Source organism: Anthonomus grandis, chromosome 14 (genome assembly GCF_022605725.1).
Source record: "Anthonomus grandis grandis chromosome 14, icAntGran1.3, whole genome shotgun sequence".
NCBI lineage: Eukaryota > Metazoa > Arthropoda > Insecta > Coleoptera > Curculionidae > Anthonomus > Anthonomus grandis.
Window position 1 is genome coordinate 16,057,071 of NC_065559.1, and position 18,108 is coordinate 16,075,178.

The 18,108-nt window shown below is 32.1% G+C and overlaps 1 protein-coding gene across 1 annotated transcript in view; it reads right to left on the minus strand.

Annotated features, from left to right (window-relative positions):
• Nucleotides 1–1,465: 1,465 nt before the first annotated feature.
• The window catches only part of LOC126744357 (cytokine-like nuclear factor N-PAC), a 127,327-nt gene continuing 110,684 nt past the window's right edge, over nucleotides 1,466–18,108 (minus strand). The window contains exons 10-12 of the mRNA XM_050451731.1: nucleotides 12,853–13,043; nucleotides 7,578–7,732; nucleotides 1,466–1,990 (exon numbers count right to left, since the gene is read on the minus strand). Of these exons, the coding sequence (XP_050307688.1) occupies nucleotides 1,814–1,990; nucleotides 7,578–7,732; nucleotides 12,853–13,043 (523 nt within the window). The 3' untranslated portion in view covers nucleotides 1,466–1,813. The remainder of the gene's footprint in view (nucleotides 1,991–7,577; nucleotides 7,733–12,852; nucleotides 13,044–18,108) is intronic.

An 18,108-nucleotide genomic window follows, 5' to 3' on the forward strand; every position in this document is an offset into this window, starting at 1 on the left:
TGCTGGCCTATACACACAGGCCTACGCTGATGATCTGGTAATCCTTTGCCCAGGGAAAAACGCCGTCTCAATGCGGGGCCCTATGAAGAGAGCCCTGCGTATGGTGGACATATGGTGCCTCTCGGGGGGTCTCAGGATTAACCCCAAAAAAGCAGAGCTCCTACTATTCACGAGGAGACGTAACTTTGGCACGCCCCCTGTTATATCTCTAGGTGGCGTGCAGCTGCACTACTCCAGGAAGAAGGCCACCTGCGCGCTATGGGCCTGCAGGCGGGCTTTCGGCAATGCCTGGGGTCTGTATCCTAAGTTCCTCTACTGGATATACTCGCGCATTGTGAGACCTCTTCTCACATACGGGGCTATCGTTTGGTGGCCATGTACGGAGAAAGCGAAAATTCGTGCTCAACCGGACAGAGTCCAACGTCTTGCATGTCTCAGCATAACGGGTTCCATGCGGACGGCGCCAACTAGAGCGCTTGAGACTCTGCTGAGCCTTCCGCCTCTGGACCTCGTTGTGCAATTTGAGGCAATAAGGACTTCGTACAGGCTATACGTCCTCGACGAACTACGTGCTGGCGAGACCGGTCACGCAAAAATTTGGTCACGGGCCATACAGGAATGTCCTCTCCTTCTGACGGGCAGTGACTGCATGGCTCCAGTGACTATGGACTGCGAGGGATTCGTGACGCACATTGCAGGCAGAAAGGAGTGGCAGCATTCCAACAGACCTGCATTGCTAAATAGGGGAACCATCTGGTACACAGATGGCTCCAGAATGAATAACAGAGCTGGATCAGGGCTTATTGGTGGGATCCCACATACCAGTAGGGCATACTCGCTGGGGGAGCACGCCACTGTCTTCCAGGCCGAAGTATTCGCTGTATTAAAATGCGGACAGAAAATCCTAAGCTGCGGACACCGCAATACAGTCGTATCAATATGCTCGGACAGCAGAGCTACCATTAAGGCTATCACGGCCGCAAAGGTAAGCTCCAAGCTTGTACTAGAGTGCATAAAAGTCCTGAAAAAACTGGTACAGGTTGGATGCAGGGTCCAGCTCGTCTGGATACACTCACGCGCGCCAGGTTCAAATACTTGGGTAACACTTTCAGTGTACCGAGCGACTTTAAGTCATTCAGACCAGAGAGCCTTATCGGTTTCTCTAAGGTCGTTGGGCTCTGGTAACCTCCGGTGGGGCACATGACGGGTCCATCAGGAGACCTATATGCACAACTGCCTTGGCAGCCCACTGTTTCGTCAATTCATTCATGCGTACTGATAACAGGTTCGTTACAATAATATAGATTTTAGGAATACCCTAATTATGCTTGCCAATCCTTAATTAAAAAAATATCTATATTCCTAAAAAACAAGAAATAGATCTGTTGGTATACATGGTATACAGATAATGTTAGGGCACAGTATTTATTTTTATTCTTGTTTAATGTTCAAATAAAATAAGTCATTTAATATTGCAAACAATTTATTTTTCAATTTATTATTATTAATATTTGAGGAATTCACTACAAGTCACAATACAATTACTTCTAATTATAATTAATTAAAATCAAGATATATTGTTTTTTATGACAAAACTAAAATAAAGTTAAATATTTCTTTAACCTACTAAAGTCAATAGAAAGTATAGAATTGATAAGTCAAGGATAAAATGTAAAAAGTCAAGTTGAAACTTTTTAACTAATGAATACTTAAAAAAAGGTTCAATTGTTACCCTTAATATTTCCAAACTCTAACAATGACGACACCATTAATAAAATAAAGAATAATTAATCATTCAAATTCGCGCACTGTTTTAATATCTAGCCTTCATGTAAACACATGAGCAGTCTTGGTCATCAAAACCAAGCTTTCTTGAATGCTTAAAAACCTCATTGGCAGTGGACGCCATCATTAATGGCTGCATCAGATCATCTGAGAGGCCCAAAGCTAGACGAATATCTTTTTGAATATTTTTGATTGATTGGTCCACCTAAAACGGAAATACAAGAAAATACAGCAAATGTGTGGGGCTCCTTATGCGGAGTGTACCACGATGAATTGCGGCGATCGATTTCTCGAAAAGTGGGAAATTTTTGAAAATTTCTAAATGTTAAATATATTAATTATACCGGGTGTCCCCAAAGTAATGGGACATAGAACAACAGCAGTTTCCTTACGTCAAAATAATGTGATTGAGGTCAACTTGCGATATCCTAACTTTAATATTAACTGAAATAAAGGGTTTCCAAGTATTATTTGATTTGTCGTTTTTTTCCCATAGGTCCTGAGCCAATTGACTAACTTTTTTTCAGCCCCGTATAGCAGTTTAAAAAGTATCAAAATAAATTCTCTTTTCAATTTTACATAACAAATGAATACCTTAATAAAGTCGCTAGGAGCAACCATTTTCGACAGAATCACCATTTTTCAAAAAAATTTCTGAAATAATATTTATTTACTACTTTATTTAAATCGCATCTTTGGCAGTTGGCGTTGGAGATAAGTGCTTGTATTATTTATGTCAAACTTTTTGAATGTATAAAGTTTTTCTCTTAAGTTTAATCATTTTAAGTAATGCCTAGGCATAATTTGTTTACCAATTTGGAGATGCGTGATATGCTTTGTGTTTACGCGCAAGTAAATTTTAATGGACGGCATGGAAGACGCAGGTATCAGGAAATATTTCCAGATAGACAACAACCAAACCATAAATTATTCCAAATAATTTATAGCCGACTAGGAGAAACTGGATAATTTCGGCCAAAAATTCCTATTTTGGGTCGCCTAAATAAATATTTCCTAAGAACAGGAGAAAGAAATTTTAGTTCGCATAGCAGAAAATCTCGGGTTAAGTACTAGGCGAATAGCGGCAACTACGGGTGTAAGAAAATCATGTGTTGGTAAAGTACTTCAGAAAGAAGGCCTCTATCCATACCACTCTACACCAGTTCAGTGTTTGATCCCACCAGATTTGCCAGCCAGAATGCAGTTTTGTCGTCAGTTTAAAAATATGCAAAACGCAGATCCAATGCTTTTTAACAGAGTGTTATTCACAGACGAGGCTACATTTACTAGACGCGGCGTATTTAACTTAAGAAATGCTTATATGTGGCATATTGAAAACCCCGCATTCAGTTGTCAGTCGTCATTTCCAGCATGAATATAAAGTTAACATTTGGTGTGGTATTGCAAACCATATAATAGGCCCCCATGAACTACCACCTAATTTAAACGGAGACCCGTCCTTAAAATTCTTACGAAATAAACTTGGAGGTCTTTTAGAAGATATACCATTAAATGTTAGGCAGAACATGTATTTTATGCAAGATGCCAGCGCATTTTTTCGACAGGTACGTAATTATCTTAAAAAATAATATCCCGAACGTTGGATTGACCGTGGAGGACCTTTGCTTTGGCCTGCGCGTAGTCCAGAGTTAAACCTTATGGACTTTGTATTTGGGGATATTTGAAATCAATTGTTTACGATAGTCCTATAAATAATCTAAATGAACTAAATGTAAAAATTGTAAATTCTGTAAATATGTTAAAAAATAAAAGAGGACGCAGGTACTAATACGGCAGTCATTTGTTAAACGTATTTCAAAATGCATTGAAGTTAATGGTGGGCATTTTGAACAGTTGTTATAGTAGCATTATTTTATTATTATGTTTCTTTGTTTATTATTGTTTTGGTATATTTGTTTGAAAATAAAATATAATAAAATAATATATAAAATAATAATAAAAGAATTAACAAAAACGTCGTAATATTATTTTTTAAATTTAGTAACTATTCTAATTTTACATAAATATTAATAATTTTAGGAATTTATTTTATTTTATTTAGGATTGCATTGCTAAAAATCTAGTAAATTTAAGTCATTCACATATTTATAAAAACCTAAAAGTGCGATTATTTCGAAAATGGTTGCTCCTAGCGACTTTAATAAGGTATACATTTTTTATGTAATATAAAAAAGCAAATTATTTTGTTACTTTTCAAATTGATATACGGGGCTGAAAAAAAGTTAGAGGTTCTAAAAAAGTAAAAACTAACTCAACGAGCGCCCTCTACCAAAAACACGAAAACTGTATACGATTTTTTTTATTTTTAAAAGACTCGTATGTTTTAAATTTTATGTCAGTATGTCAGTTGGCTCAGGACCTATCGGAAAAAACGATAAATCAAATAATACTTATTATAATATTATAATACTTATATAATAATCCTATATATTATAATATATAGGATTATTATATATACTGTATAAGCTATATATATATTGTATAAGCTATATACTATTGCATACTATTGTATTCCCTGTATAAGCCCATTATGAAAATATTGTTATTAATATATAGTGTTGCCGGCAACATCATTGTTATTTAAAATACCGTAAATTGTGCTATTTGTCTTCTAAATCGTGACACATTTTATGTATACTGGTTTTGAGTTATTTTCAAATATATGTAAACAAAACTGTTTATAGCTTGTACATAGCTATTTAACATCTTTAAAAAAAAAATTGAAACAATAAAAATTCTAGTTGCATTTCTGGAAAAACAAATACTTTTTGGGGGCTGTAATCATATGTTATTAATTAATAAATGTAACATTTGTGGAAATTTTTCTGCCAACTATTAATTATAAAAATATTGCGCAAAAGAATTTTTACCTCTCCTAAAAACCGAACTCGAATTTATATTAAAAGCTATTGTTTTCAAGAAATTCATGCTTGTGTCAGCATGCAAACTAAAAAACGATTAGGCATAGGGTATTTACATACATTTTTAAAACGAATATTGCAGATAAAACATATATACAGGGTGACAATTTAAGAACTGAATGGCTAATTAATTAAGAAGTTAATGGCCATATATTGGGAACGAAAAACTGAATAAAAAATCCTGAAAACAGAGACATCTTGCAGCTCTTGAAAAATTTTAACTTTACAATGATACCAAAAAGCCACATTTCAGAAAATTATTCTCTGTTTGTCAAGGAAAACAATAAATAGAAACATAATTCTGAAATCCTTCTTATTAATTAGTTAAACGTTAAAAATGGTTTCCGTTATTCGGAAGACAATAATAAACCATACTGTCAAATTCTGCACACTTATTTACACATTTTTCTCTAGATATAGTACGGTATTCCTCAACTATACTATGCTGGAGTTGCGGTAAAGACCCAGGTTGCGTAAAAACCACAGATTTTAGGTAACATGACAAAAAGAAGTCAAGAGATGTTAGGTCTGGGGATCTAAGTGGCCATTAAATGGGACCTCTTCTTCCAATTCACTTATCCCACCATTGGCTAACGGGAACTACGTAATGAAGAGGTGTTCCATCCTTTTGGAATTGTAGTATGCATCTATTTATCTCCGATTTTCTAATTCCTGCACTATTAGTGGTTCGATAGACCTCAGTAGTATTTCAGCATACAGGGCATTACAAAATCCGGTGCAAATATTATAACAGTATTGTTCGGATCAAAATAAGAAGTTTTTTTCCTATGAACATGTGTCCGAAAATACTCCTCCTTAGAGCTACAGTCATTGCTTATTGCAAGTTGCTTAAGAAAATCGATTATTTGAAATCGTGACTACAGTTTTCAAATCTGCTGAAAATTTAAAAATCTCCTTTTTATTTTCTGTTCCAAAAATGGTGTAAATCCAATTTTAGGATTCATAAGAGCTTAACTCTTCTGATGACTCCTATCTTATGCTTCCGATAAATTTAAAAATCTAGCAGTACAGTCTAGTTAGCCATGAAAAACTCTTGTCTCTTGCATTTTTTCTATACAATTAACCGTTTACAAGAAAATTTCTGGTAAACGAAAGGGAAGCATTATTAAACTCGATTAACTATCAAGTTAGAAAAAACATAGTGGTCCGTGACCGCTTTAATTTTTGTAAAATCAAATTAATTGTATCGAAAAAAAAACAAGAAACGATAATTTCAGATTTTTTCATGGCTAACTAAATGGTGTTCTAGATTTTCAAATTTCTTATCGGAAACATAAGACATGGGCAATCATAAGGTTAAGCCCCTCTGAATCCTTCCCGAAAATGGCGTAAGCTCAATTTTTGGGACGGAAAATGTCAAGAGCACCCAAAAAACGAGAACTTTAGTCAGTGTTTTAAATAATCGATTTTCTTCAAGCAACTTGCGCGGGCTGTAACTCTAAGGGGGTGCATTTTAGGACACATGTTTATAGCAAAAAAAGTCTTATTTTAACCCCAACAATACGATGTTAAAATATTTTCACCGAATTTTATTTCACAAGACTGGATTCCAGGTCCGGACAGAATTCTGGGTCGTGGTCACCAAAGTTATTGCAAACTGACCCAGAATTTCAAGTTGGCGCTGTTTCGACGACTAATCTCGTTAATTTCGATTTATATTCGTGACAGAACCAGTTTCTTTAAATTTGGCTACTAATTGGCGAATATTCTCCAGGCTTACGTTTTGGCCTGGATGCCTTTTGTTAAAACGTTAAGCTATTCTTGTAAATTATGTGATAACAAAATGCGAATATTTAAAAAAAAAACTTTTTTTCGGCAAATAAACCAATACCACGGGCTTGACATGTTTACAATTTAAATATTTAATTAACTAATAATAAAAAGTTTCAAAATTGCGTTTGTATTTACTGTTTTTTTTGATAAACAGAAAATAATTTTCTGAAATCTGGCGTTATATGCTATCTTTGGAAAGCATTTTTCAAGAGCTTCAGAATTATGTATATCAGACTTTATATCAAACTTATATATATCATTCGATCCCCCTTTCTATTTAAGATTTTAGGGGTGTATCTCACGCTGTCCAAGGGGTTGTAGATAAGGGTGAGATAATATGCTTGGTTTTGTCCCCCCTTCGGTTTATAGAAACCGTTTTCAGCATTTTTTATTATAAGTTTTTCGTTCCTCATATATGGCCATTTCAAGTGTTTAAACTGTCACTCTGAATATGCAGGTTAACATATACCGGGTGGCACAGAAAAAAGGGAACACTTAGTGTATCATTGTTCTGAAAACAATGATACTTTCTTTGCTACTTTTTGTTTTATACTCATAGAAAAAATCTTTTTTTTTTAAATTTTAAAATAGGGTGCTATGAATGCGTTGAAATTTTTAATCAAGTAATCATGGAAAAATATTTTTCATTGCATTTTATGACTTAAATCGTTTACACGCCTATTTATAATGTCCAAGCTATTAATTTTGGCATTAATTTTTTTAAATAGCACATTATTGGGAACAACCACCTTTGAAATGCGATTTCTTTTTCCCAATAATTTCATATTATTATTTCTTAAATCGGTCGATAAATAAGTCCATATATAATATACCAAGTGTCCCATAATTTAAAATAAGAAAGTTAGCATCTCTTTTTTTAAACCGAGAAAAAAAGTGATGGAAAACAATAGAATATGTCAAAAGATGCTCATATAACTATCCTGTCGATATACCAAATTTGATTTGTTTATGTTGAAAAATAAAAATGTTATTAAGGGTTCCCTTTCTTCTGTGTCACCCGATATAATATGTTTAAATTTAAACTATTCTACTGACTGTTTTAAAATCCTTGTCGATAATTTTTTTGGCTTTCGAAGACAAGTAGGGTGAAGCCATGCTGGTCATATTAAAGATATCCATCATATCTTTTCCGGATATACCGCATCGATCTGCTAGCACGAGACCTTCAGCTAGTCCCACAAGATTTATACCTAGAAATGGAGAACAGCTATAACTTAGTAGTACAATGTAGTATAAATTTGATATGCAAAAATAATAAAACAATTATTAAAATATTTTTTCTTAAGTTCTGCTCCAGCTTGAAGTTAGTTCATTATATGACGATGCCGCGTTACGATTTATTAAACCATAAAAAGGATATAGATTAAAAATATAATCAAACTGTGTATCTTTCGTTACGTGTGCTGCTTCCACAAAATGTGCATCAAATGGTTCATTATGTGCTAAAACATTGAGGGTATTAATGGGTTTTGTCTAAAACATTCAATTTTTACTTCGTGAAATATTATAAAGTTACCTTGCCTGCAACCAAACGACGATTGTCAAAAGGCAAACGTTACAAATTAAGATGTCCTTTAATTCTCTGAGTCAAAATTATTCCTGTTTTATCAATATATTATCAATATATATTTTGATATGCACTCTCCGCAATTTGATTTAGACTCCACTATAATACTTCGGTTTTGTCTTTGATGTGGGACAAATTACTTTTACGTTTTGTTCTTTAGTTATAAATAATACACACGTTTTCTAGATCGTTCTTGATTGAAAATGTTACTAATTTTAACAGAAATGGCAAACAAATAGCCCACTTTGTACATTGAAGGTTTAAAATATTGCAGGGCATTTAGAACTTTGATTATTATACTATGCTAGCGTAAGCACCACCCCCTCGGCTTCGCTCGCGTGTTATAAGAAGCTAACATTTTTAATATAGTTTAGGTGAAGTTACCTGGTCAAGCTCTATTTTATCAAAATTGAGTATGTACAAAAAAATAAACTGCAAAATATATTACGATATTTAGTGATTGATCCCCGTATATATTTACGGTCGATTTGAGTCTTTTCATGGCACCCCGGCCTGTTCAACGATCAATATTTATCAGATAAAGATAGGCAAGTTCGGCGGGGATAACGTGAAACAGACGAAAATACGAGATTATCTCGATGCTGCTGGTATTAAATTGTGGACGGGCCGGGAACATTAGCCAGTGAAATAGAGTCGTGCGGTCAAAAATAGGAAATGCAATTAATTTATACGTTTTATTATTGTTATTAAAAATTTTTCTTAAAATAAAAGAATATAAGTAAAATATTAACTTGTATTGCATTCTAGATAATATATATTATATGGCGCTCAAAAATGTTTTTGGCACAAACATTTTTGAGCCAAAAATGTGCCATTTAAAAATTTGAATAAAAAATATTTAAATTTATATTTCTTGTTGGGGCGCTTTTGGACCACCCCTTTTGTACGTGTAAATAATGTTTCGAAGAATCAACCATTTCTTAAGATGCGTGTCATAATATATAGGTCTGTATATGGTAAGAATTTTCAATTTTGTCAGTGTGTTATAATTAGCATGGTGCAGAGTTGGCTCACCCTAAAATCGATTTCACATTTATATTATACTGTAGTTCTTGTTATTCTATTTGTTTTACACTGTTGATGTTTTGTTTTACTTTCTTCTGAACTTTTGAACAATAAAAATATAATTTTGGCGGCCTTTTAATACTACTGATAATGAATCGAATAGTTGTGGTAAATATTTTTAGGCATTTGATCATATTTTAAGAGAGTATCAATTTCTTAACACGTGTTTTTCGATTTCGACCTGAATGTATTTTAAACCTAAATTACAATTTTTAAATATAATATACGTTAAATGATATATCGTTAATATTTGCTCGATAAAAAAAATTAGAGTATTGTTTTTTAAGATAAAAATTCAAGATTAAATAGTATTGACAGTTAAATTATTGAGTCACTTATTTTGTCGGGTATTATGTCACTTATAATTAATATCAATTTAGAAAATATAATGTCATACGCTCAAATATTGAAAAGAAGAATAAAAAAGAATTATTCACATATTTAAAAGATATATTAACTTACATTTTTAAGGAAACCTTTCGTTATATTTAATTTAATGTAAGTTCAACAAGTCTTAAATACAATAATTTACTTGAGGTATAATAGATTTTTGTATACACCCAGGAGCTGAGGTTTAATCTATTGATCTCTGAGCTCGTTTCTTCTTTTCAATATCCTACCTAACTTTATTATGAATATTAAACTTGAAAACGATAAGAAAAACTTAATTATTTAATAAAAATATCTAATTTGAACCAACGTTTCAGTAGTTATATATACTACCGTTATCAAGGTAAGTTAAATTAAAATATAAAAAAATATACTTATCTTTTCTAATTTTTCACCTGCACCCTGTGTAAAATTTGTTCTTAATCCGCGAATAGTCACAATACTCTTTTTATAATTTCACGTTTGATTGATAGTGAGATAAGCTGTAAAATATAAATTTTACATAGGTGAAACCTGTAGAGCATTTACAAAAAGAATTAATGAACATAAACCTTACATAAAAAAAAAATGATTTTTAAGTCCAATTTTGTTATATTAATGGATAATGCTTCATTCAATTCCTGCCTAAAGCTGGACACCAAAGTCCCAAATACTAGTAGTAAAAAGGCTGAGTTAGTTATATTTATGGCGAGCAAAAATATGCAAGTCCCTTTAAAGAACATAAAAAAATATTATTACCAGTAATAAAGGAGCAAAAGTTCAAAAACTAATATTTTCTAGACAGTTTTATCGAATCGTATGGCCGCTAAATTTTATGATTGCCTCCATATTATCGTATTTTCAATCCTATTGAGATGGCCTGGGGAGCAATTAAAAAACAGTTGCGCAAAATTAATCACACACCCCAATTAAGCGTGTCTGTTCTAGACAATATAAGAACGGTGATTGAAATCGACAAAACCAATTTATGAAAGAAATGTGTATCTTACTTTAAAAGTGTAGAAGGCGAATACTGCATCTTACCGCGAATTAATCCAATTATAATTCACGCCAATGACGAATCCAGTTCTGAAGAGATGGATAGTGATGCTAAATAGGTAAGCATTTTTGGACGTAAACAAATTTCAAGAAAGCGGAATTATTGTTACTGCTTATTTGACAAATTTTGTCAAGTCTGTTGTTTGTAAGTGTGAATTTCGTCGTCGTTTTCATGTGCTCGAACAATCAAGCGTTTAGATTCCCTAACCAATGGATTGGTAGAAGGGGACCGATAGAATGGCCTGCTAGGTCACCAGACTTAACGCCGTTAGATTTTTTTTTATGGGCGCACATAAAATCGGTTGTTTACAAAACTCAGCCTGATCATATCGAAGATTTAAAAAGAAGAATTACAGAGGCAAGTAGGGCTATTCCAGAAGAGGTATTTCAGAATGTTCGGGAAGAATTTGAGAATAGACTTTATTTTTGTTTGGAGAACAATGGAGAACACTTTGAACACCTCTTAAAGTAGATGTGTTAATAAAATAAATTTTAGGCGTGCTTTTGTAAAGACCATAATTGTAACGGCTATGCAAATGTTTAGTAAAAATAATATTAACCTAAATAACATGTTTTAATGCAAATCATAGCTTCAACGTATTTAAAACACTTACAGGAATAATGTTTAATAATAAGTAATTTAACAATGTTTAAATAACCCTAACGTGGCAACGCAGCACTCAAATTTAAAAAATAAGGTGCCAAAATGTAGAGAATAAAAAGTTCTTTCAAATGAAGTATCACTCAACCCCTATTGCCATTTAAGATTTTTGATAGGGAGGTTCTGGGGGGTAGGGGGTTGAAAGAGGCGAAGTGATTTCTGCATAAAAATTGTTCCCCCTCGATAATAAAATCGACGTGTCCTAGCGATTTTATAAAAACCTAACCCGTTTCGAGATAATAGGGGTGGGAAGTTTTCAAATTGACACCCTGTATATAAGTATCGGATGGAAAAGTCTATTTTTACATAACACAACATTCATGAAATAATACCTGTTCTTGTTTTTTTTGGAAAATATCCTCTTTTTATACATTTACTTATTAAAAGATAGGGAAGTGCAATGGACTATGATTTTTTATGCCACTAAATTCAGGTTTTGGCTTTAAGCTTCTTATAATTTTTATTATTTCTTGTTCTGAAGTAAATAATATGATATTTGTCAGAGGGTTATAAATAAAATTTTGAGGTATTTTTATTCTTTGGGTGTTGCTTTGGTAATGCTTATTAAATAAATTAGCTATTTCTTTTTTATTTGAGATGAAAGTATTGTTAAATTTAATTTTATCAATTTTATGATTTTTTTTTGATAATTATTACAAATCCTATTGACCGATTCCTATAAACGAATGCTGTTTCGTTGATGATTAAGTAAACTTTCAAAATATTGCTTATTCGAGCCAGCAATGGATTTTCCAAGAGTTGTTTTACGCCTATTGTAATTTTGTTTAAGAATTAAATTATTTGGAAATATTTTTAAGTTCTGATACAGTTCCTTTTTTCTATGAACATCTTTAACGAGACTTTTGTTAATCCGACCTTTTCTAGGGATTTAAACTTTAGTTTTTTTTGTATTTTTCTCTACTTCTTTTGTAATATCTATAAATTACTATCATTTCATCTGAGTCCTCACAAGAACACAAAAAAATCCAATTTATTGATTAAGCATTCTGTTTTAACTGTTCATAGTTATAATGTATTGTTTCTAATAATTTTGCTGCTTATTATCAATATTATTCAATTCCTGATTATAACCTCTAAAATCGTTGGGTAATGAACTGGAATTATGTAACACAATAGACAAGCCTTAATATTCTCATGACAATCTGATGTCACAAAATAGCGGTTAAGACAGGATTTTTTAAAATTCCTTTCCTAAGAGCCTTCTCACAAACATCAGCGCAACAAATCAATATTCAATATTTTAAAAAAATATGCACGGCTGAAATAAAATATTATAAATACGGATATCCGATGCAACTAACTTGTAAATGTGAGTCCTATGGAGAATGTGTATTTTTAACTTGACGATTTATTACTAAGATTCTCAGGTTTTTAGTGTTACATTTTATCATATGTATATTTCATATATATCATTCTATTTAATGTAATAGTAAATTTTGATGCAATAATTTGGAATTGCTTGGGGATATTGTTTTAAAAATTTTGTTTGTGTAAGTAACCATATAATAAATATAAAATTAAAATGTTGATTAATATTAAAAAATTACCTTGCATAAGTTGCAGAATAAGATAAATTCTGCTTGCGACACCGACATCACCCAAATATAATGAAGATTTGGCCATTGCTTGAAAGAATGGTTGACACTTCATAAATAGTTTGCTGTCACCAGCTGTCAACATAATCAGCGTACCTTTGATAGCTTCTTCGCGGCTGCCATGCATTTGAGCTTCTAAATATCTGGACAGAAATTACCATTTAGGAATAAAATACTTATAGATATCTACATCTACATATGTATATATATATATGTTTATATGGCCCGAATTGGGTATACATGTCTGGGTTATTTATCTTACGAAACTATAAGACATAGAAAATTGGTTAAATGAAAAAACTGTGGGGTATTCAATTACCAATTCAATGCCCTTCTGAGAACAATTTTTTTCATTTATCTTTTTTCGTTTTTGAAATATTTTGAAAAAATCAAAAAGTAGCATTTTCAAAAAAAAACTGTATTTGTAATAATAATAGCTTTATTATCATAACATAGTTGTTGACAAAGCCATTTGGTAAAACAAAAAATTAAATATAGATATAAGATAAGATATAATATTTTTAAAATATGTACAAACATTATTAGGACAACTTTTTAGGAGCAATGCATTTCGGTTATGAAATACCATCATCAAGTTCTTTTTTTTCTTAGGGCGACCATTTTGTTTGTTTTCTTATTATGTCAAAAAATTACAAAATTACAATTTGTTGGCCATGACTACAAAGGCCTTTTGCCGTATAGTTAATTACTATTAACTCTCTATCTATTGTTTTATCGATGCCTATATAATTACTAAATTTTCTTTACTATTACATAGGCAATTTCTAAATAATAGAACAAACTACATGTAACTTTATTATTAAGTTTAACTATTCAAAATGATGGCCATTTTGATTTATGTATTTTCACATTTTTTAAACAGTTTTAGACCTCTCGAACTCTGTCTTCTAATTGTTCTAGAGTTGTAGGAGGTTCAAACTCGTACACTTCACTTTTAACATATCCCCAAAGATAAAAATCGAGAGATTTAATATCTGGGGACCCAGCTGGCCAATTTATAGTTCCTTGGTTGACAGTAACTTTGTTGTCAAATACTTGTCTTATTACATTTTGAATGTCACGAATATAATGTACGGGGCACCCGTCCTGTTAAAACCACACGTCATTCCGTACTTGTTCCCTGGGTACTATAGCTCTCACGGACGATAATATCTGCTCTTCCAAAAGATTGAAATACCTTTGGCCGGTTAGTGTATGGTTCTAAATAAATGATACTATAAGGTGAGTATCTAAAAACAAATTCACACTGGGTGATTAACTTACCATACATACCATTCATTAAACCCAAATCTTACTTGTGCCTACATTCAGCCACTTTATGAGGATTCTCAGTAGCCCAAAAATGACGATTATGTTTGTTAAATACTCCGTAGTTGTTAAAAGACGTTTCGTCGATATAACTTTATATAGCCAAATAACTTTTCTGCTGAAATTGGACACTTCTTGGCATTGCGTTACAAACCAGTGTATAAAAAAAATATGTAATTATAATCGCCTTGTAGTAGTCTGTATCTCTTAAACCTCGAACAATAGTAGGCTTCTATGGACGATGATTTTTTTAAGGACTCTCAGTATACGTATATCAGTTGCAGCTTTCCTGGTCGACGATCTCGGGTTCGCATTAAAATGTTCTATCACGGGCTTCGTTCTCATTGTTCCGCCGATAACTAACTGTTTGGCATTGGTTTTTCAAAATTCCATGACTTCCAAGCCTAGCGAAGAATATTTTGGCTGTTGTCTTTCAGGATATAGTTCCAAATACCTGGCGGTGGCAAGATTTATATTCCTATTTAATTTAATATAACACTCCATGTCAAATTTTTCTTCATTGCTATATAGCATGGCGTTTTTTGAACTTAAAAGTTAATAAAAAACTACTAAATACCAAAGATTCAAATGTTAACAAGATAAAAAGTGAAATCAAATGTCTATACGCTAAAAGAAAAAAGAAGTTAATAATGGTATCTCACAACCAAAAGGTCAAAAATAAAAACTGACTGCAGGGATGCATTACTCTTAAAAAGTTGTCCTAATAATGATTTTTGCAGATTTTAAAAATATTTTGAAATTAAAAAAATAAAACACTTTTACGAAAATGCAACATTTTGTGTTTTTCAAAATATTTCAAAAAGCAAAAAAGATAAAATCATTCTCAGCGCAGCATTGAATTGGCAAAGAAATTCCCTACAACTTTCCTCATTTAAGCCATACATGTATACCGAATTTCGGCCACATTGTATATATAGAACTTAGAACGATTGATCTACATTCTACAGGGTGATTAATGGTTTATGGTACCTTAGGCGTTTACGGAAAACGGAAAATTGAAATTTTTTTGAAAGTTTGGCATCAGACATCAGCAGATTTTAGCTGGTGCAGCTTATACCAAAAAATAGTAACTAATTTGTTATTTTACCCAGTATATTATTTTATTTTCTGGTCCGCTATCGCTTTATGATTGTTTTTGTATAAGGTGTGCCTATACCTATCTTTAGTAGTTTTCGAGAAATTAATTATTTTCTTTATTTTTTTACCAAAACATAGCTCCAAATAAATTTTTATTACTACGGCACTGGAACGCGCAGAAAATTGAAATTATAAACGTAATTTACGGAAGTATTGTACTTTAGTTTTCACTATAAAAATTGGTTCTACGTTTTACAGGGTTGCTCAAAATTAGTGATCTTACCGCTAGATACAAAAATTGTAAATTTTTTTAAATGGAACACACTGTATATTATAACATATTCTAAAAGAAAATTGAAATCCCTTTCTAACGAGTTATCGTGTTTCTATATCTATGTAAGTAGTTCGGTTTCTGAAATAAAAGCAATTTTCTGTAAAAATCGGCATATTTTGAAATATTGGCCTTACGCGGCCATGAAAGGTGAGGACCAAATAATGCTATGCTATTGACGCTTGACAGTTACATTTAGTTCATCAATAATAGTAATACACGCGGATGTTTCTTTAAAATAGTTTCCTAAAAATTAATTGAAATGGAAAGAAATAGTTATTCAAATGAATTTTTGATGAATCTATTTATTATTCATAGACAATGTGACAAAATTGTAGCAAGAACATGCCGAAAGTTCAACGAAATGTACCCTAATTTACAAAAAATGGATTAATAAATTAAGAATGATTTAATTAGTTATTCTAAGATTAAAAATAATTTACATTAAGATCTCAAAATGATTGCCATTGACTTCTAAGCACTTCAAAATCCTGCATTGTACAGTATGTGTTGTCGCTGCTTGTATTTCAGAAGGATCTTGTTGACCAATGCAATTGATAAGTCGTTGATATAGTTCCTGTTTACTGTTTACCGGTGTCTTGTATACCATTTGCTTCAAATTACCTTAAAAGTAAAAATCAAGTGGTGTAAGATCAGGTGATCTCGCAGGCCAATCTCATGGTCCCAAACGCCTAAACCAGCGGTCATCGAATTTCTCAAATAACTCATGTATCACTTCCTTAGTGCAATGAGCGGGTGCCCCACCCATCCAATTGGAACCAGCAAGTGCGATAATTTTCAAGCGTTAAATTTTCCAGAAAATCTTCTACTACTGAGCGCAAAATCTGAAGGTATTTATGAGAGTTTAATGATCCGTCGTAAACGAAAAAAGCTATTTGATTGTCTTTGGGTAAACAAAAAACATTAAAACTAAATTTTTCGTGAAATCCTATTTCCTTAATCGCATGTGGATTTTAATTAGCCCAAAAGTGTTGATTTCTTCCATTAAAAATACGTTCTCTAGAAAACTTTGCTGCATCTGTCCATATAATTTTTTTTAGAAAGTTTGAATCTTCTTGAGTGCCTCTCAGAAGTGTCTCACAATATCGAACGCGACGTTGGTAATCATCCAGTTTTCCATGCATTCCAGTTGCATATTATTGTCGTCCAGATTTTTTTGCAAACAATAATAAGTTAGGCCTAAATCATCTGCTGCACTCCGGATGGAAGCTTGTGGATATGCGTGAAAGGTGGCAAAAACATTCACGATGTTGTCATCAGACGTTACAGGCTTGGGTAAACTTGCATCATTTTTAAGTTATGAATTAAATTGTATTAAAGTAGTTTAGTAGTATAAGTTATTTTGTATTCGCACAAATTTTCTTTTATCCATTTTTTGTAAATTGAGGTATATTTCGTTGAACTTTCTGCGTGTTCTTGATACAATTTTGTCACATTGATCCTGAATAATAAATAGATTCATCAAAACTTCATTTGAATAACTATTTCTTGCCACTTTAATGAATTTTTAAGTCACTATTAAAAAAAAACACCCAAGCGTATTTACTATTAATCAACTAAATGTAACTGTCAAACATCAATAGCATAGTATTGTTGCGTCATGACCTTTCATGGCCACCTAAAGCAAATATGTCAAAATATTCCGATTTTTACAGAAAATTGTTTTTATTTCAGAAACCGAACTACTTAGATATAGGATCATGATAACTCATTAGAAAGAGATTTCAATTTCCTTTTAGAATATGTTATAATATACAGTGTGTTCCATTTAAAAAAATGCACATATGACAATTTTTGTATCTGGTGGTAAAATCACTAACTTTTAGCCACCCTGCATAACGTAGAACAAATTTTTATAGTGAAAACTAATGTAAAATACTTCCGTAAATTACGTTTATAATTTCAATTTTCTGTGCGTTCCAGTGCCGTAGAAATAAAAATTTATTTGGAGCTATGTTTTGGTCAAAAAAGAAAGAAAATAATTAATTTCTCGAAAACCACTAAAGATAGGTATCGGAACACCTTATAGAAAAACAATCATAAAGCAACAGCGAACCAGAAAATAAAATAATATACAGGGTATTCCATTTAAAATAACAAAGTTGCTACTACTTTTTGGTATAAGCGGCAACGCTGTATCGCTAAAAATATTTTTAATCGTTAGATCACCAGCTAAAATCTATTATGCCAAATTTTCAAAAAATTGCCATTTTCCGTTCTCCGTAAACGTCTAAGGTACCATCAACCATCAATCACCCTGTATATAGAAAAAGATGTGTTTTCAAAAAGCAAAAATGTGTTTGCTTCCTATTAACCTGTTGATTGAAAGATCTAATCTACTATATAGGCTGAATGGTGACCGCAAAGATTTGTGATAAAGAAGTATGATACGTATTTTTATGGTAATACGGGGAGTCCGCGTTAATCAT